Here is a 20,883-nt window from a genome sequence, read left to right as displayed (position 1 = left end):
AAAAAAAAAGGAGTGGAGGAGGGCACGGTAGGGTACAAGAATAAGATCAACCTTTCTTGAAGGTTGAATATGATGAAAAATAGGCAGGAAAAATGAAAAAGTGAAAATATGCAAGAAAAACTAGAGCAGACATAAGCAAAACCAGGGAAATAATGTTCCGTTGCATTTCCAGTAAAATGTTTCACAGAAAGAACATAAGAACATCAGCCTATTGCGAACTACTGTGAGAATATATGAGTTAGCTATCAAAAAGGTATTTGGTTCACCAACAGTGCCAGAAAAAATAACATATCTTCTCAAGAGCAGTCTACATGGCAAAGGCACAAGAAAGGACAAATATCAGTTCATCAACATCTGAACTGAGTCAGAGATGAAGAATTTCTTCTCCTGTGAAGGATCTTTTTTCCAGCTTTTATATTATGAACACATTCCTGCCAGGGATAACTTATTCTTTGCTTACAAAGACTGATACTACCTCTGGAAAATGCTAGACTGCATCAAATGATAAATTTTCCCATAGTATCTTCTTACAAGAGAATCCCTCTGGACATACCTACAGAACATTTTGTTCTTCCTGTTAAAAATTACTTCATGCTTTCTGCAGTGTTTAAAAAAAAATACTGCTCAAACACTTTAGCTGTGTGAATCTGTCCAGACTTGGCAGTCCAACGCAGAATGCTGAAAAACTCTTTTGTATGTAAGTCAAGAGAAAACATTCTTAAAGTACTATATTCTAACAGTGGTCAACAGTAGTCAGCTGTCAGCAGGAAATACTGGATAGTCCAGTATAAAAATCTGCTGTCAAAACAAATTCTTTCACTTTCCAAAGACCTTCAAGAAATACTTAAAAGTAATAAAGAGGTTAGGAGAAATATGTTGTTCTGGGTGAGACAAGAACTTTCCTATTTATGTTAACATCATCAGAAGTCATTTGGTACATTATGAATATATAATGCCAATATAGAAATTTATGTATGAGTCTCCAGGTTAGCTGAAGACATTCAGGTACCATGCTAACATTCCTCAAGACCCTTGCTTATTCTTCAGGATGCAATATCTGAAAAGCCATACAATGTAAAAATGTCAATGAACCTTTAGTGTATTTGAACAGTCATATATATATATTTTTCTTTCCTATAAATTTCTTCGTAGTTATAAAGGTCAAAAAGCATGTCTCTATAATTATCTATATATATGTCAGTCCCAGTGCAATATCTAGATCTCTGTAGGTCCATACACCTGTCCACTGGTACAAAATAAACACAACAGTGACTGCATTTACAATCTTCCCTTTTTCTAACACTCATCAAGTATTTAGTATTTATTGCTTGTTTTAAAGTGAACTTTATATTCCACATTGATCAATGTAGAATGACTAAAATCTGTTTTAGCTATGAATATTATTTCAGACTGCTAAGGTAGGTGTGTAAACATTCAATAGAAATATATTCAGGCTCCTGGTTTTACTCATTTATTCCTGTGGACGTCAGGAGTGACAGCACTATAATGAAATGAGTTAATCAGTGCTAAACTGGTGCAATTTGGAAAGGAATTTGTATCAAAGAGCCACATCTCCTTCTGACATTGTTGCACTATTTGTTAGCCAACACTTTCCAGGCTATCATATACAACACGAGCTACGTGCTTCCCTAAAAAGGATTCAGCCTGGTGACCCAGTTATAATAAGAATGAATTGGGAACAGTAGGCATTGATCTTTTTATATAATGAAATAAATTTAATGTGATTTTGGAAAGACATCTAGTCATCGTACACAAAATATATATGCTATTGAGTCGCTGTTAACACTAGCGGGATTAGGAATGGACATAGGGATGACAGAAGTAATTAATCTAGAATACGTGAAGATTGGAGTTACTCTCATAAACTGACAATAGACCTTCAAATCATCAGGTCAAAATTTAGAGGACTCTGAGTATGTTTTGCTGTGAAGTAACATGGCAACGATGGAGTTAAAAAAATTGGAGCTAGATCTGTCATGTAGATGGGACACATGCAAAGGATTAGGGCTAATAAAGAGAATGGAAATGAGGCTGGTTGGAAATACTGCCAGGTTGAACAAGCAGAGGCACTAGGAATTTCTAGAAATGGGAAGAAAAAAGAAAGAAGGAGAAAAAAAAGAAAAAAAAAAAAAGAAGAGGGAATAGAATAGACTGAAATAGAACTGAGAGAGATTTTTCCACTACATCAGATTTCCCTCCAAAACTTGTATTGGCATTCATGAATTTGGATTCCCACCATTTTTCTGCTATCAGCAAATTGACAAATTATTTTCTCCTCCTCTTGTGCTGGAACACATAGATTGAACAAACATTTATTTTAGTTATTCTATTAGTTCAAGTGGTTAATATGCATGGAATTAATACTACATATCTACCAAGGAGTTTTGCTGGTTTCAATAGTATACCATCTCTATGACTTTCTTGTTTTTGTTAGTAGAACATAAGAAATTATGATCAGAGAAATGAAGAAGAAGAAAAGGATTAACTATTTCAGTATCACCTCTGTGCCAGGAAAGATCATGGAGCAATCCTCCTGGAAACTATGCTAAGACACTTGAAAGTTATACAGGAGAACCAGCACGGCTTCACCAAACATAAATCCTGCTTGACTAACTTAGTGACCTTTTATGGTGATGTAACTTCTTTGATGGACAACGGAAGAGCTATTGACATCATCTATCTGGATTTCAGTAGAGCCTTTGACATAATACCCCACAACATCCTTCTCTCCAAATAGGAAAGATGTGGATTTGATATGTGAACTGTTCAATGGACAAAGAGCTGGGCTGCGGGATTGAATCTAAAGAGCAGTGGTTAATGGCTGAATGTCTGGATGGAGATCAGCGATGAGTGGTGTCCCACAGTGGTCAGTGCTGGGACCAATACTCTTTAATATCTATATCAATGACATCAACAGTGGGGTTGAGTGCACTCCCAAACTATGGGGTGCAGCCAATACATCAGAGGGACATGAATGCCATCCAGAAGGACCTAGACAGTCTTGAGCAGTAGGCACAGGAGAAACTCATGAGGTTCAACAAATTCAAGTGCAATATCTTGCACCTGGGTTGAGTCAATCTCCATAACCAATACAAGCTGGGGGATGAAAGAATTGAGTGCAGCCCTGCTAAAAAAGACCTGGGAGTACTGATGGATTGCAAGCTGGACATGAGCCAGCAATGTGCCCTTGCAGCCCAGTAGGCCAAACATATCCTGGGCTGCATCAAAAGAAGTGTGACCAGCAGGTTGAGGGAGGTGATCCTGCCCCTCTACTCTGCACTGGGGAGGCCTCATCTGGAGTACTGTGTCCAGATTTGGAGTCCTCAGTACAGGAGAGACAGAAGCCTGTTGGAATGTGTCCGGAGGAGGGCCACAAAAATAATCCAAGGGATGGAACACTTTCTCCTAGGTGGACAGGCTGAGAAAGCTGGGGGCTGTTCAGCCTGGAAAAGAGAAGGCTTCCAGGAGACCAGATAGTGGCTTTCATCATCAGGAAAGAAGGGGACAGACTATTTGGCAGGGTATGTTGTGATAGAACAAGGGGAAATGGTTTCCAACTTAAATAGGATGGATTTAGGAGAGTCTTTTACAGTGAGGGTGGTGAGGCACTGGAACAGGCTGCCCAAAGATGTGGTGAATGCCCCATCCCTATTGACTTTCAAGGCAAGGCTGGACCAAGCCTTGGGCAACCTGATCTAGCTACAGTGTCCCTGTTCATTGCAGAAGAATTGGACTAGGTGACTTTTAAAGGTCTCTGCCAACTTTGAGGATTCTCTGATTCTATTAAGACTAAGACTGCAAAGTTGAGTGCTGCAAAGCAGAAAGAAATCCAGTGTCTGGATTTCTGCCGCATTCATTGCACGTGATAGATAATGTTGCTTTAATGAACAGCTATATGATATTTTTTTTTCCCTCTTTGGTGGTAAATATGTGGCCCTAGGCTTTATTTACTGCATTCTATGCAAAACATGCAGTGAACACAGAATTAAAAGCTTTCTTCTGAGCTTCTCTACGATGCACTTCACAACGATGCTCTTCACAACCGCATCTGAGTACTTCATAAACATTAATTTATTTACAAAATAACCTTGTGAGGTTGTAGAATGGGAAATAAGATGTAGTCCTTAGCAGTGTCCACATCATTATTTTCACTGATCGATGTTGAATACAACAATTAACTTTACTAGATAAGGATCCTAATTTTGCAGGTATAATTGGATATCCAAAGTAAGGAAGTACGAAGCAGGGTACGTAGGACTGAAGGGCAGGTTGAGATTTGTAGCTGCCAAACTACTAGATGCCCCAAAATTCAAAAAGTTAGAAAGAACTTAAAGGCCTAAAGGGTAAACACACACCCATGTTTTTATTTCAGCTACCTGACATTGGGTGTATAATCCATTCTCATAATTTGCAGTGTGAGCAATACCAGAAAAAATGTTCTACCAGATTAGTGCTGCTATTATTGCTTGCTATAGTGAGATTTAAATCTGTCTTCTTAAGGACCTGAGTGATGCTCTAGAAATGCAATACATGCTCAGCACGCATTAATTTCATCCAAATAAAGTAGACGTTCAACAACTACAGAAATCAGACCCACTGCAGCATGTGAATGCTTTAGGCATTTGTCATTCTGATTCACTGACAAAACCCCAGATTACTCTTTTTTTTTTTCATCTGTGGAAATTCTACTACACATTGAATATCAAAAACAATACTTAGAGAGGCCTTGACATAAATTCTAGTTAAAATCTGTTAGCCATCTTCATAAAATTAGTCAGACATTCCTGACTTAAAGGTGGGAAATACTCCAGATAAACCTGTGTAGGTTCATTTGATAGAAGAAAACACTTATTTAATTATGACTGCAGAGTCAAAAGGAAGAAAGTTCCCTACTTTTGAGAACGAACAGCAAAAGCACAATTCACCTGCCAAAGAAGTATGTAAGTGATGACAGAAAATGGTGTAATAGCTTGAATACCGAAAAGGATGAGGATCAAGGAGATCTCATACACGGCCCAAGTCAACACTATTAAGGGATTTAAATGCAGTGGGGCCAAGTTAAAATCAATCTTCTATTTTTAAGGATCAAATGTAGATAATGGAAAGTGGGCATAATCATGACCATGTTAACTTAATTCCAAGGGAAACTGTACTGCTATATACTGCTAGAAACCAAGGAACAGTGCTGGAGATTCAGCTAAGCAAGTATTATGACTATCTGCGTTATTTCTTTAAGACACTGGGCAATATATGAAAAAACAAGCTGCACTAGTTGTGCATTGAACAAGAATTATTAAATCGAAAATTTCTGTAAAAAGGGGGATGATAAAAATCAACTTCTCACCTAGTTAATCTTTGAAGCAGTAGGCAGCCAATAGGAGATTGCTAAGCCTGTCAGAGCTATCCCTCTGGTGCACTACAGCCCTATCTTTACATTGCCTGGCATAGGAACACAGAAAGGCAGAATACTGGACAGAGTAAGGGTCAACTATAACAAATATAATCTAAAATAATTTTTGTATGGTTGTCTAGATAACATTTTGCTCAGCAGACACAGGCATAATTTTACAGGGAAATAACAAGTGCCTTAAATAACAACAACTTTTGCCATTTCCAACATTTTCTTTTCTTCTGGTAAACTATCAGAATAGGGATATTCAAAGGAGCAACTCACCCGATTCTACTCTCACACATCTTCTTTATTTGGAGCTACAGATCCACACACAGTGAAAAAGAAAAACTGAATGGACTTGGGTATAGCAGGTCAACCAATTTTTGCAATGTTAACTTTGTGTTCCAGTATTTAAACTAACATTTGAATATAAAAGACTTAGGGGAAAATTTGATACAGAACAGGTTAACTCAAATCTACCTGTTCTGATGTTTTTTTTCAGTCCTGCAAAGTCCTACTGCTGGCTATTTAGTAGGCAAGACACCAGATTATCTGAAGCACAAGTCTGACCCAGTATAGCAATACCTACGCTGTACATGATAGAAAAAAATTAAACAAAAACAGACAAGAAACATGATACACAGAAGCACCAATGGAAAAAGCATAAAAAAAATCAGAATTGATTGAAAATGTGACAGCAAAGAAAGCTTTGCATTTTATGAAAGCACAGACTTTGTGTTGGTTTGCTGCAAAGAGTGGAATTTCACACTTGGATTGTAGGTTTCCTTAGATTCCAATAGAAAAGACAGATGCTATAGAGTAGATGCAAAACTTACTAGTCCCTAACTTGCAATCTGTTTATCTGCTCCCTCATTTTTATATCCACACATAATATGGACATATATATGAAATAAAAAAGAGAAATCAAAGTACACTCACTTATAAAGACTCACTGTCTTTGTCAGATTAAAAAATTACTAAAGGTATTCAAGGTACTCCTAATACTGTGCAAATTACTGGAAAGAAAGAATAAACAAACCCATCTAGCAGCTCAGTTTAAAGACAGCATGCTGCTTTATCCCTAGCATTAAGAGACATTTTAGTGCCTTTAACTATTAAGCTTTAATTTTTTTTTCTTATGTCCCTGTGCCACCCCTCAGCTCATACATAGATTTACCTATGGTATTTGGAGGTGGTTTTGCTTTGCTGCTGCTTGCCTGAAGGGTCTTCCAATATTTTGCACTAAACTGTTGCTAGGCTTTCCAATATCACTACTAATCAGCAAGATGAACGCATTTAGAAGGATGGAAGGAAGAATGGAAGTTAAAGTGTTTTCTTTTGAAAAATTATAGGAATGTTTGTTATTCAAATTCTCTGTAGGCCCTACAGCACTGGTATTGATTTGTCAGGATTATTACCATCTGAGCAATAATGTTTTGGCCTGGATAAACTTAACTAGTGTTTTTCTTTTCTTTTCTTTTCTTTTCTTTTCTTTTCTTTTCTTTTCTAACTTTCAGAGAAAGAATGACAAACATGTGAAACTGACTGTCTTTAGGTCCGTGTAGAAGGCCTCTGAAGCAATGGAAAGGGCATGAAAGGGCAGGAAGAGAGGGATGCTTTCATCCTGAAAGGCTCAAAGAGGCTGCAGTTAAAGCAGTTCCATGAGTGGTGAAGGCCTCATTCAAATGATCACATTGTTCCTGACTTTTCACCTATTGTTATTTTTGTAATTCTTCATTTAACATCATTCTTTTAAAATATATCAGATTATGCTAAATATCTTGTTCCTCTAAACAATAGATCATGCTTTAATTCTGCCTTTTAGGTTCCCTATTTTTGTACTTCTGATAATACGTGCTAATAGGGAGAGGAATGTGATAAATGAGGTCACAAGTTCTCTCGCTTGAGAGGCAGAGATTTCAAAGCACTGACAGAGACAATTTAAAAATTATAGAATATATAATTTAATAATAAAAATCTCTTCACTAGTTAACAATTAATTGCACAGAATACATGATGCCTGAAGCCAGCCCATGCTCTTAAAGTCCATTATGTCACAACCTGGCCTTGAAATCCATTATTTCCTACTGAAAAACCCTTTCAATTTAGAATGGAATTTCAATTTATAATGGAAGAAAACCACTCTAGATTATACATCTTTCATTATTTCTGTATTGAAATGATCATTAATAAAGAAGAAAAATTAGAGGAAAAAAAAGAACAGATAGGCTTTTCTTTTCCCATCCATGTTCACTTCATTCCTGCACTTGCAGCTGGCCTCAGTGCCTACAACTGGTATTTTGTCGACAAATAACTGACACCTATCATCCAGATGCTCTGGACACAGAACGTGTTTCCTAATATAAAATGTAAATTCTTCACATTTTCCCTACACTTTGCTTACCTGGAAAATTTCAAGCAATGAATTTTATCCATAGTTTGATATCAATTCAGCTCTCTGAATGCTATCACAATGTCAGAAGCAGTGGTGAAAAGTTGGTTCTCGGTGTTCTGGGAATAAAAGTATCCACACAATATCTTTTCCCTGTCGCTCACAGAGACAAGCAGATAAAAGACTGCAGAAAGCTGGAAATTCTCCTTACACATGTAACCCCCTGAAGTGGCATGAATGTCGCACCTTTTTGGGGAATAGGCTGTTTTTAACCCTTAGATTTGCTAGGTGGCACCTGAAATAATTAAACCTGACGTTTCTAGGGTTAAAACGTCAAGAATGAGAAAGAGCTGAAAAAGGAAATTCCCCAGCTTCCTAGTAATGAAAAGCTGAGGGTATACCTTCTGTGGTTGTCTGTGAGATGCTCTCACATCCGCATGTCAAGGGTTTTTCAAACTGACAACTTGCAAATTTGAAATACAAAAATGCCCAAAGCGATGTTTTAGTGGCTCAGGGAAACTCTTGTACGGGAAAAAGAATTCTAAAGTGAAACGTCTCTAGAAATCACACAGGGCCTGACCACGATACTCTAATTATGCTAATTGCTTCTATGCCCTTGCTTTATTTATGCTGAGCAGCTAAGATAAATAAAGGAAAATTGCTTTGGATCTAACTGTATTCATATCAGAATGCAAACTAGCCTGTGTTTGTTATGTGATTGCTGATCTGTTTACACTAAATTCTGCAGGTAATTGCAGTTTTGATTGCACATTTATTTCTAGCTGCACAGGTCCCAGGACTAGGTCTGTCTGTTTTTATAATTAAACCGTTTTGTAATATCTAAACTCACTAAAGAGCAAAATGATGCTTTAAGAATTTACATATTTTATGCATTAGAGATAAAACTATGTTGCTCAGTGATAAAGAGGAAAAATTTTGTTTATTACTGAAAAATAGACAGCATGTTCTGGATTTGAAGAAATTTGAGACATCTGTTCCAAGGCCTGTTCACTGAGCAGGACAGATGTCCTCTACATCCCTGTAATCTGTTATACAACACCTACTTTCTGAACTTTCAGTTGTAACTTTCATGTGAATAAAATCTGTTAACAGAATGGGGGCTTTGGTGATCAACCACAAAATGGAAGGAAGTCAGCACCTGCCACCAGTGCTAGAAGTGAAAGTGTCCCATGAAGTCTTGGAAGCAAATGTAACACTTTGCTGTTGGGAAATCCTTAACTCAGTCTCATATAGCAATTTTCCAGCACTTGCAAAATCTCTCAATATCCCTCAGAAAGAAATGATATTTTGCACAGCGAGGTACAGAAATTTTATTTGTCCCTGGGTCACACAAGAAATTTGTGTCAAAGATGAGTATGAAAAGGATTGGCAAAGTTCATATCTTTTGCCTCAAGCACAAAATTATTATTATTACTTATACATCACCATAAATGTGTATGGCATATTGCAGACAGATAAAGTGACAGGTACTGCAAAGTTGACACTCTCAATTATAAAACCATCCTTCTGTGCTTGGTGATGAATTTGAGGTGAAAAAGCTTTCTATTTTTGTTTCAACATATTTAGCACCTTCTGAAACCTTAATTTGAACTTAAGCTTTCTTTCTTTCCAACTCCTCACACACACAGGCACAAAATTTAATCTTTACTTCTCTATCTTTAGGAAATGCCCATTATTATAACATTAAAGAGCAAAACTCTCTAATCTCAGTATTACAAACTTAGAGCAACGTCATCTCTGTACAGCTTCTTCATCCATCATCAATTCTAATATCAGTAATCCAGTCTGTCACACTTAATGGAAGACTTAATATCAGCCTATGCAGACTAGCCTGGCAAGCCTCTCAGCTAGGTTCTATTGTAGCAGCAGAGTGTGATAAGGTGTGCGTCAATACACTGCTTGGACCTCGGGTGCACTGAGAAGTACAAAACTGATGACCAACGGAGATAAACCTCTGAAGTAGTATCATGTAAAACTCAGTAGCACCACAGCATCATAATGAATTTATCCTGCAGTAAAACTCACAATTTTAACAGTTTACAAAAATTAAAAAAGCTGTTTCTATCTGAGAAAAAAAAAAAAAGAAAAAAGGTGCTGCATGACAAAAAACATTTGCCAGCAAAGCTAATATGAAATAACGAGGGAAGGTTTATAAAAACTTTTCCTGGTCAGCAATGGTCAGTGGTTGTTCTTTTTTTTTTTTTCCTAGTTCTCTGTTTAGACACCTCTGAGCATGATTTGAATCCACTTACTCCTTTCTGTTATTACTCCAAAAAGAAATGCTATTTTCAGCAGTTTGTCAATTCTAACTATTATTAATAAATACGTACTGTTAAATATTGAAGTTTCCAGTCCACTAGAAAGAGTTCCCAGAAGCTGATAGGACTTTACACATTCAGGAATTACACATACAGGAATACAATTTAGGAGTGGAAACAATTATTAAATTGCTGCTTTTCCTTTGGAACTTTATTTTTCTACCCTGACAGTTCAGAACACGCTGCCCCATGTGTGTTTTTCTTTCTCTACAAACAAAACAGTTTTCCTATTAAAATGAAAATGATGATGAGTGATAGACTATTTATTCTTGGTGTGTTTTTTCATTGTTGTTTTAGTTTGGTTTGTTTGTTTTCTTGAAGGGATGGAGATTATTTTTTTGATGGTAGTTTTTTTTTTTTTTTTTTTTTGCAAGAAGGGAAAGCAACCCTATGCCACTGAATGCTGCTTGTAGCTCTCTGGTGACAGAAGAGGGAAACACCTTTACAAAAACAAAACCAGATTTGGACTGGAATAAGCTGTCTTTGACTAAATGGAATCTGTATTGTTAAAAGTACAGATGGGATATTACTGCTTTCATAATTAAGCAAAAATTTTTTTCCCCACTTAATACTGAACTGTCATTTGAGTTCTCCTCTAATTCCTGCTCCCACAGGACAACTGAAATCAGAACCTGAAGGAAAGTTTGTGGCAACGGATGACTCAAAGCCACACAACCACTGGCCTGAGCAAGCCCTGAGTTGCAGGGAACTGGCAAGCCATCTAAAACTTCAATTTAATCATAAATATTTTTGTTTCAGAAACTTCTCTCCTAAAAATTGTATATACAAATGATTTACTCATTTTTCATTGTTTCAGCTTCCAAAATTTAAAAAGAATCTTCATCCAAAATTCTAGGAATACTTGGCAAATATAAACAAAAAAACTGACAAATTTTAAATGAACTTTACAAGCTAAAGATGTTTTCTGTTCAAAAATAGTCTGTATCCAGATGTTTCCATACAAAACTGAAAGCTTTTTAGCACACGTATCACAAACAGAAATCCACAAACACAGCTGATATATTCCTCTGTGCTCACAGCCTGCTACCATATTTAAAGGGGAAAAGGCAGCAGATTCTCTTCACAGGGAAGTTATAGCTGAAACTAATCTTTTCTTTTAAAATCATCTAAGCATAATATTTTTCAGCATGCCCTTAAAAGACAGAATGCTTCATGAACATTCTTCCAATTGGAGAGAAGGGGTACTGAAACAATGAAATGATATAAATGATCTCCTCATTTGTATCTCCAGATAGTTCATCTAATTCCTCAACTATGAAATACAAAAAGCTGTCACCATTTTAATGAGTTGTTCCATACATCTTAATTATACCAGCTACACTGAGCAACGCTGTAAGAGAAGTGTCCGAATTTTGCCAGCAGATATTGCAGTTCTGGCCTGATGGTCACCAACTCTCCTGCAGCCTTCAGCAAAGAATCTTAGAATCACTCAGGTTGAAAAAGATGTTCAAGATCATCGAGTCCAACCATGACCTAACCATACTACCCTAACAACCCTCCGCTAAATAATGTCCCTGAACACCACATCCAAACAGCTTTTAAACACATACTGGGATGGTGACTCAACCACCTTCCTGGGGAACCTATTCCAGACTTAACAACCCTTTCTGTAAAGAAGTGTTTCCTAATATCCAACCTAAACTTACCCTGGCACAACTTGAGGCCATTTCCCCTCGTCCTGCCACCTGTCACTAGCGAGAAGAGACTAGTCCCACTCTCGCTGTAAGCACTTTTCAGATATTAGAAGAGGGCAACACGGACTTCCCTCAGCCTCCTCTTCCCCAGATTAAACAGCCCCAGTTCCTTCATTCTCTCCTCATAGGGCATATTCTCCAAGCCCTTCACAAGCCTTGTTGCCCTTCTCTAGACCTACTCCAGCACCTCAATGTCATTTCTGTACTGAGGTGCCCAAAACTGAATGCAGTACTTGAGGTGAGGCCTCACCAGGCCGAGTACAAGGGCAGGATAACTTCCCTAGTCCTGCTCACTACCCCATTCCTGATACAAGCCAGGATGCCATTGGCCTTCTTGGCCACCTGAGCACACGGCTGGCTCATATCAGCAGACTGTCCATCAGTACACCAAAGTCCCTTTCCATCAGGCAGCTTTCCAGCCACTCCTCCCCATGCCTATAGGGTTGCCCAGGGTCGTTGTGACCAAAATGCAGGACCCAACACTTGGCCCTATTGAAACTCATACAGTTAATCTTGGCCCATCAATCCAGTCTATCCCTCTGTAGTGCCCTTCTCCCCTCAGGCAGATCAACACTCCCTCCAAACTTGGCGTTGTCTGCAAACTTACTGAGGGTGCACTCAATCCCCTCATCAAGATGATTAATAAAGATGTTAAATAGAAGCGGCCCCAGTACCAAGCCCTTGGGGACCCCGCTCATGACTGGAAGCCAACTGGATTTAACTCCATTGACCACAACTCTTTGGGCCCGGCCATCCAGCCAGTGTTTCACCCAGCAGAGCGTATGCCCATCCAAACTGTGGGCAGCCAGCTTCGCCACAAGAATGTTGTGGGGGACAGAGTCAAAGGCCTTACTGAAGTCCAGGTAGACCACATCAACAGCCTTACCCTCATCCACTAAGCAGGTCACCTTGTCATAAATGAAATCAGGTTTGTCAGACAGGATCTACCGTTCGTAAACCCATGATGACTGGGCCTGATCCCCTAGCGTAAAGCTTATATGGAATCTGACTTATGACTGAAATTTGAAGTTGTTTGGATTCTGAGGATTTGTTCAAGTTCTTGCCGAACCATGATTTAATGTTTTAGTTCCATTATTACAGTCATCTTTTTTCCTGCACAAACAATTTTAATTTCAATTTCTACTACCAGTTCTACTACCATCTTCTGCATAGAATAAACTTGCACATCTGAATAATTAATTACTGCTCTGCTTTATGTAGCATATCAACCTCAATAGTAGCACCGAGCAGCTGACGTTATCTAGTTCAGGAGAAGTAGGGTGATTTTACTGGATTCTATCTTGTGTGCGATATCAGGACCATCTTTTTTTCCATGTTAGACCAATATTTAGCAAGCCCTAAACACATTAATTAGAACATACAAAGACAATCTGAGAAGAGAATAATTTCCTAAAATTTCAATCAGGAGAGGGAAATCTGTTTCAGCAATGTTAAATACACAGAACTGTCTTTATTACCACTATCAACACTAGAATTCTTTTAACATCATCTGAGGAGAGAAGTAGTTATGCTTTTAAATCTATATACGGTGCAAAAAAAATCATTTGTGCCAATCAGCCACATCCTGTTCTCCCACAGTCAGAGGGAAAGACTTTGTCCAAATTACACAGTTGCTACAAAAGAAAAATACGCTCTCTACATATCCACAGACATGTCCTCCTTTCTTTGACAGCAGAAATTCATAATTTGGGCTGCATTTTGACTCTTCCAAAGCAACAGGAATCAACACCTCTCATGCAATCAAACTAAGACCTCACTGAACAGTTACAGTAAATGTGAGTTGTTGGGTCATGCAAAAATGTACATAAATTCTTAACTTGCTCAATAATGCAAAATATAAGGAGTCTTGTGACACAATCTGCACCAGTGGAACTAGTGGAAATAACTGTTGCGTGCACAGATCCTGATTTTGGTAGGGGCTTGAAAATCTGTCTGTAAAGAAAGATACGTTCCAGATTCTTCACTTGCACTGAGAGCTGGCAGTCACTGCTGACTCCATTATAAGGTGTTTGGACTCAGCAACAGACAAAAATGACCATGAGGTAGAAGTCACATAAAATCTGCCATAGTATTCTCAGTTTAACTATTTGGCTTTCAGTTCCGATACTACTGAGGACAATGTATAACAGCTAGAGATTTCCTACTGCACTCTGTTGGAGTAGGAGCATACTTGGGTTCTCTGATCAATCATGAAGCTTCTGAGTGAAGACTGACTGTGGTAATTGTACCTGTCACAATTATCCCACTTACAGTCACATAAACCTGTCTTCTCTCAAATTAGATGATACTTCATTTTGTCACATTTTTCATTCTTTAAGAGGTGGTTAATACAGGAATTCTACTACTTTTTTCCTAAAAGGAAGATTAAGTCTTTGAAATTATTCAGAACATGCTGAAAGTACTTTAAATGGTATACTGAAAACTACGTTTACAACATAATCAGGCAAACAACACTATTAATAAAGCAGCAAAATATTGTTAGTTATTCTCTAACAATCACATATGACAATTTGGATTATACAAGATTATTACTGTATTACTTCCTTAACAAATAACAAATAGCAAAGGCTGTTCTGAAAATAATGCCTCTTATTTTATTTTTTTTTTCTATGTTGACCCACAACTTCAGAGGCAGATGTTACTGGCATGGCAGTAGAGGCTGAACCTTCCTCCCAATATCCCATTACATTTTGTTGCTGTGGGATAGATGGCAACAGAGGGGCAGTCTGACAAAATGGTATCTGACATGGAAGTGTATATGAAGCAAAGGTTTGTCATTGAATTCCTAAATGCAGAAAAAAAGGCACTCAGTGACAGTCATTGATGTTTTTGAACATTTAAGGAGACTGAACAGCACAGTAAAGTGGTGGGTGGTGTATTTCTGCAGAGGCAATAGTGACACGAAAGACAAGCCATGTTCTGGACAGCCATGTAGATTCTTATGAGTGTGACATTCAGTTCTTGTTCATTACTGGCAAAAATGCATAGCTAATGGTGAGCGACTATGTTGAAAAAGAGTGTTTTGTAGCTGAAAATTTGCTGTATCAAATAGTGTTATTGTGCTCTTTATATCTGTTGTAGTTTCCATAGAAATAAGTAGGAGGCAGTAGTTTCAGAGGGACCTACATCTGTATTAAGAAAACCTTACTGAGACTTAATGAGAGAAAGCCAAAGAATAATCATAGAATCACAGAATGTCATGGATTCGAAGGGACCTCGAAAGATCTAGTTCACTCCTCTTGCCGAAGCAGGAACACATAGATTAGGTCACACAGGAATGCATCCGCACAGGTTTGTGACACCACAGGCTCTCTGGGCAATAATGAAATACCAAAATTTAAGTTTTGATAGAGGAAGCTCAGGCAGGTAGGAAGGAGAAATTCCCAATGAATGAGGAGAACTCTTTGAGAGTTTTGTCTTCTCGTCACTGTCACAGAAAAGCAGAAAGGGTCACAGCTAGAAGAGCTGCAGGGAAGATAGGGGGCATGTAAGCTGGAGGACAAGTAAAGTTATTTAAAAAGCCTGATAAAAGCCCTGAATGAGGGTGACACTGCAGTACTCTTAAAATTAAAAAAAAAGAAAATGGCCTGGGTTTCACTCTCTCCAAGAATACTGAAAATATGTATATGATATAGAACCAAAATACAAATGCTCATTTCATGTTATGTTTGTTTTATAGATGGAGGGTGTAAGATACAGCTTGTAAAAAGAAGCTGTACTGTGTAGTACAGTAATACCTCAGCGTCTTTTTTTGCTCTCGGTGAGATATTATAGTATCCACTGTAACTAACTGTCCAGAACAATTTGCTTAATTCATTTAAACTAAATTCTGACCAGACACCAGACAGGAAAGTTACTGAATTACCAAGGCACTAAAATGAAACTGTTTCCTCTACTACATTCACAGAATGCCTTAATATATATATTCAGTATCTGCCTACTTGATTTTTCTTGATCTCATTGCTGCTACTCTCTATGTTAATCCTCTGGAGAATTCAGTCCAACCATCCTCCATGACTAACAAGCTGTTTAATTCACCAATGGTTTCCCTCATTATTTTACAGATTCAGTTTGAGAAAGGTGAGTATATGTACTGACAAGACTATTATAACGACTAGTGTAATAATAATATACTATTAGCAGCTCTTTACTTAGAAAGAAATAAAAATCCTTAGAAAGAACCCATGCTTCTCAGTTGAAAAAAAAAAATGCATAAAAAACTGTGCAAGCTAAAGGTTGTTTGAAAAGAACAACAAATATTTCACTTAAAAAATGACAACTACATTTTTTCTATATTCATTTTTTCTTTCATTGCTTACAAATGACTTTGAGATAGTGTAAGTTTATCAACTGATAATTCTTGCTGGAGACCTACAGAACCTTAAAATGTGGCATGGATATAAGTGAAAGAAAATCATTTATACCTGATTGTTATGAAAGGTCATGAGTGAAGAAATTAATTCTAGATCTCAGAAGTTTAACCTTAGGGAAAAAGAAGGAGAGGGCACAGTAGTGCTATGATCTGTAGAGGTCTCTTTACACACAAGTATGTATTTAGGGTACAAAAACACACAATTTAGTGAACAACAGTAAAAATTCACACTTTCCTTTCTCATGCATTTATCTTTCTTTTTCTTTCCTCATCTAATCTCATTTTGACTTAAAACATCCTGTGTTCCCTGAGTTGTGTTGGATTCCTTATTTCCATAGTTTCATAAGCTGTTTTACTGTCAAATACTAAAATGTGTTAAGTTTTAAACTGAGAAGTAAAAATAATTCTTAAATAGTAGATCTAACAGTATGCAAAGCGTACAGATCTTTCAGCTCAGGAAGCACACCTGAAAATCTTCCTGCGCTTCATAGTAAAATAAATGTAATGGTCTTACCCCCACCAAATTTATGCTCAGCAGGACTGCTGTTCTGCTGTTATGACATTGTGAGTGAACATGGGGTGTTTGAACAGTGTTACTGCTTTACATCATCATATATCCATCATATTATATATATTTTTAATAAAAAAGTAATCTTTGAAGATGTAGAACAAAAGAAGATGTGCATATCTGTGCTCGATTATATTTGTGTGAACAGCAAACAGCTAAGCATTCCAATCAGTTTCAGAATGACAAAATTCAGTTAAAGACAAGTGCTCTGTTCTGAGCCCCGAGACAGGGCTTTGGTCCTTCTGTTCCTGTCAAACTGCACCAAAATGGGCTATCAGCTTTATCTATGTTATTTCAGACAGGGGTCTTTGCATGGAACACTGATTAAAAAACAAACAAACAACAACAACAAAAAAAAAACACTACAGGAAAGCATTCTGAGGGCTAACAATTAGATTTTTTTTCCAGTCTAAACTTTATCAATAGCTGAACAAAAACTAATAGCATGCCATAGTAACTTCAGTTGAAAATCTCTTTTATTATGAGAGCTACCCCCTACCAGATTTATCATAAGACTACGTGACACCAGAAACTAACTTTGAGCACAGAATTTAGGAGTGTTCAGACAGCACCATTTGTGCATTTGACATGTTTAGTATTAAATTATGTTTTTGTTTCCATTAATGAAATAAAGTCCTCTGTGAAGCAGCTGAGAATGTCTAAGGTTTCTGGAAATTATACATTTATTAAGCCACTAAAAATTTAGGCAGGATAAACCACCCTAGGAAATGTAAACTTAAGGAAAAATAACAGCAGCAAGTGAAGAGCCAACTGTTTCTGTTTTGATTTATTCTGTCTTTCAGAGTTGCTTCTTCTATAGGGAACAATATGCAAGGCATTGGAAATTCAGAAAGCACCTCTTTTGTGTATCATAAAAATGCTCTGCTAACCTACAATACCCTCATAGAAATACAATTCAATAAGGAACTCAGCTGGGAAGATGCCTCAATAGAACAAGATGAAAAAATGGTCAATACGAGAATGATTTAGTTTACCTTACAAAGGATTTTGATACCAGAATTAAATGCGGCTTTGAAACTTGCAAAACAAAAATGAAGATAAAAACAGACCCATGTTTTTAATTCTCACACATATTTAATGTGACTTCTTAGCAGATCATTGCCTCTGAATCATCATTTCTATCAAACCTATCACTTGAGAAGTGTTACAGCACTCAGCCCTGAGGGCAAAGATAAGTCTTCACCATTGTCACATATAGTATACACATTGAACCATATTGTGCTGAATGGGAATACAGTACACGTTAGAAACAGCACTGATTCTCACAGAATATCCTGAGATACTTATCAAGCTGTTAAAGGAGACATCAGTCTTTTGTCTTTATTGCCCTTGACACATCCAGAAGGAAGGTATCTAGAAATTCTTTCTTTGTTGAAGAACTCTCAGACCTCTTAGGTATAATGCAGGCTAAGTGCCCCAAAGACCTTTCAAGAGTGGAAAAGGAGCTTGAAAACCATTATCTGACCTATCAGAAACAAATAAACCCAGCACTGAATAAGAAAGACCTAACATCTGTAATCTGTAAATCTGAAAATTCACACTTGGCCTAAAATGGGAACAACTAGATATTTATGTCCAAGATACCAAAACCAGTCATCTGAACATGAGACCAAAACGAAATTCCAAAAATCTTCTCCAAAAAACTGTCACAAACACCACCAGGGGTTAAACATTAGCATTCCAATTATCATTGCATATATTTTTCAAGGATAAATAATTATCTGCCTGCATTCAGAATTTGCTTATTGATTAAAAAGCAGACCACACAGCAAAGATACAGTACGAAAACATTCTTTTCTCTTTCACTCATTGCAGGTACCTGGTATTTACTTACTCCGCAAACATTATACAATTATGCTTGCAATATTTTGGAGTGAAAAGTTGGGAACACGAAAACGACTAGAAATTCATCATATGACTTCAAGTTACATTTGTTCCTTTTTGTGTGTGTTATATGACTTCAAGTTACATTTGTTCCTTTTTGTGTGTGTTTTTTAAAATTATTGTTATTTAGTTTGCATATTTTTATTTTGTCTTCAGAACAGAGTCATACAGTTAACACTGTTAATAAGTACAATGGCTAAAAATGTTACTTTTGTTTTCTACCTCATAAATGCTATATAAACCAGCATAACTTGCACAATATTTCATGAAAAGTATTTTCCTTTTTTTCCTTTCCTATTTTTCCACAAGCAAATCACAGAAATATTCATGGCTTTCCTGTTTCAACAGAAATTCACCAAATAAAGAAAATTCAACTTGAGTGCCTGTCTTAGATTATGCAGAATCAAACACTGACAAAGTGAGATATTAATGCCTTTTCTCTAAAACAGACTTTCTGCTAAAAATCTATTTCATCAGATCTTAGGAGTTCAGAAATACATTGCCACATGCATCTGCTACAACTACCATGTTGGAACAGCTAACAGATCAGATGCTAATAAGTAGTAAGAAGGCTTCTCAAAGCCAGGTGACACCTGCCTGCCAGCTCAGCCCAGAGGCTGGAGAAGAGCAGTAGCACCTCACTGGCACTAAATCGGGACTTTCATTGTCCGCCCCCCCCCCGCAAATTTCCTCACCCCAATCAGGATTGAGTAATGCAGCTGGCATCACACAAGGTGTGTAATACCACGCTGAAGCCATACAGCAGGTCTTGGTCCAAGGGTAGGAAACGGGGTGACTTTTGTCCCCCACGTCTACGTCTGTGGATTTAGAATTTCTGACAACGCTTGAATTTCAAAGCCAGTTAAACTTCCATGTATAATCCCTGACGCAAATTATGAAAAAGAAATGTACATGTTTACATGATATTTCAGTCCTCCACTTCTCAGCAGTAATGTGATCAATATGTCATTAGAGGAACACAGAAAAACAGACCAAGGCCAAAGCACAAGGGAGAAGACTGGTAGAGCTGGCCAGAGAAAATGGCTTTATGTTAAAAGAAGCAAACAAAATGAATTCAGGAAAACATAATGCGCACAGCATCCAAGTGTTTAGCACAATGACTACTAAGAAGTAAGACTACTTAAATTAACTCATATCTTGGGGGAAAAAATGCTTATTGTCATAGGGATGGTGAATTTATGACACATGAAAATGATTATTTTATAATACGGTCTTCATGCAAAAACAATATACACTTGGGCAAACTCTACACAGTAGAAGGAATGACTAGCATGTAGAACTTCATTCTACAATGTGCGTTTTCACATGCTTATGCCAGGTAAATAACAGAAGCTTGACAGGTACTGAAGAACACTTCTATAAACAGGCTCCCATGACCAACAGAAAATTGTCATATTGCACAGTTACATGTAAAGAGCCTAAAAGAAAATGCTACACATATTTTGTTACCAAGAATCTTTTCTCATCAGTCTCATTCAGTATTTCAGCTTCTCTATTGATTATATGGCAGTTTTTAAATGGCCAGAGACTGAATCCAATCAAACCTGTTGAAAGAAGCAAAAGTGATCAAACTAGGGAATGCATATCAGGTTATTTACAACACAAATAATTCAGTTCTTGGGGCTTTCCTCAAATAAAGCAGTACCCTGAAACAACCAGTGATTAAATTAAGAACTGAATCTGAAGACTGGGATTCACAATAAAAAGATTCAGAATACAAAGTCAGTTATAGCAATCAGTCATGAATGGACAAGAGTCTTATCTCCGTCTCTATAGCTAAATAAACAATTTTATTTATTTGCTATGGTGTGAAAACAACTGCTTTATCCATCATATTTGAACATCCTTAGATCGTTTGTAAGCAGAACTGTTACAAAATCTTTGATGTCGGTTTAAAAAATGATTTGGAGAAACTGAAGGGGTCAACAGTTTGGTTCTACTCCACTTCTTTGTCACTTACATGATGTCAACATCACAAAATTCTTCATATGAAATGAAGAACTTTCTTGTTCTGATTCTATTCTCAACATTAAGAGATGATCAAGACACAGCACTTAGAGATCATCAGCTTAAAATACAAAGCATACAGCATTTGAATGAGTGCAGGGCATTAAAAAAAAAAAACAAAAAGTAACAA

General features: G+C 37.2%; 1 protein-coding gene and 1 long non-coding RNA gene across 2 annotated transcripts in view; both read right to left on the bottom strand.

Annotated features, from left to right (window-relative positions):
- The window catches only part of NPAS3 (neuronal PAS domain protein 3), a 552,805-nt gene that overhangs the window by 205,339 nt on the left and 326,583 nt on the right, over nt 1–20,883 (bottom strand). Inside the window, exon 5 of the mRNA XM_031553767.1 lies at nt 20,196–20,290. Within this exon, the coding sequence (XP_031409627.1) occupies nt 20,196–20,290 (95 nt within the window). The remainder of the gene's footprint in view (nt 1–20,195; nt 20,291–20,883) is intronic.
- Nucleotides 17,904–20,883, bottom strand: part of LOC116216678 — a 16,298-nt gene continuing 13,318 nt past the window's right edge. The window contains exon 3 of the long non-coding RNA XR_004159937.1: nt 17,904–20,290. This is a non-coding gene — a long non-coding RNA (uncharacterized LOC116216678). The remainder of the gene's footprint in view (nt 20,291–20,883) is intronic.

This window comes from Meleagris gallopavo, chromosome 5 (assembly GCF_000146605.3).
Source record: "Meleagris gallopavo isolate NT-WF06-2002-E0010 breed Aviagen turkey brand Nicholas breeding stock chromosome 5, Turkey_5.1, whole genome shotgun sequence".
NCBI classification, from domain to species: domain Eukaryota; kingdom Metazoa; phylum Chordata; class Aves; order Galliformes; family Phasianidae; genus Meleagris; species Meleagris gallopavo.
This window is presented reverse-complemented; position numbering and strand designations above follow the sequence as displayed.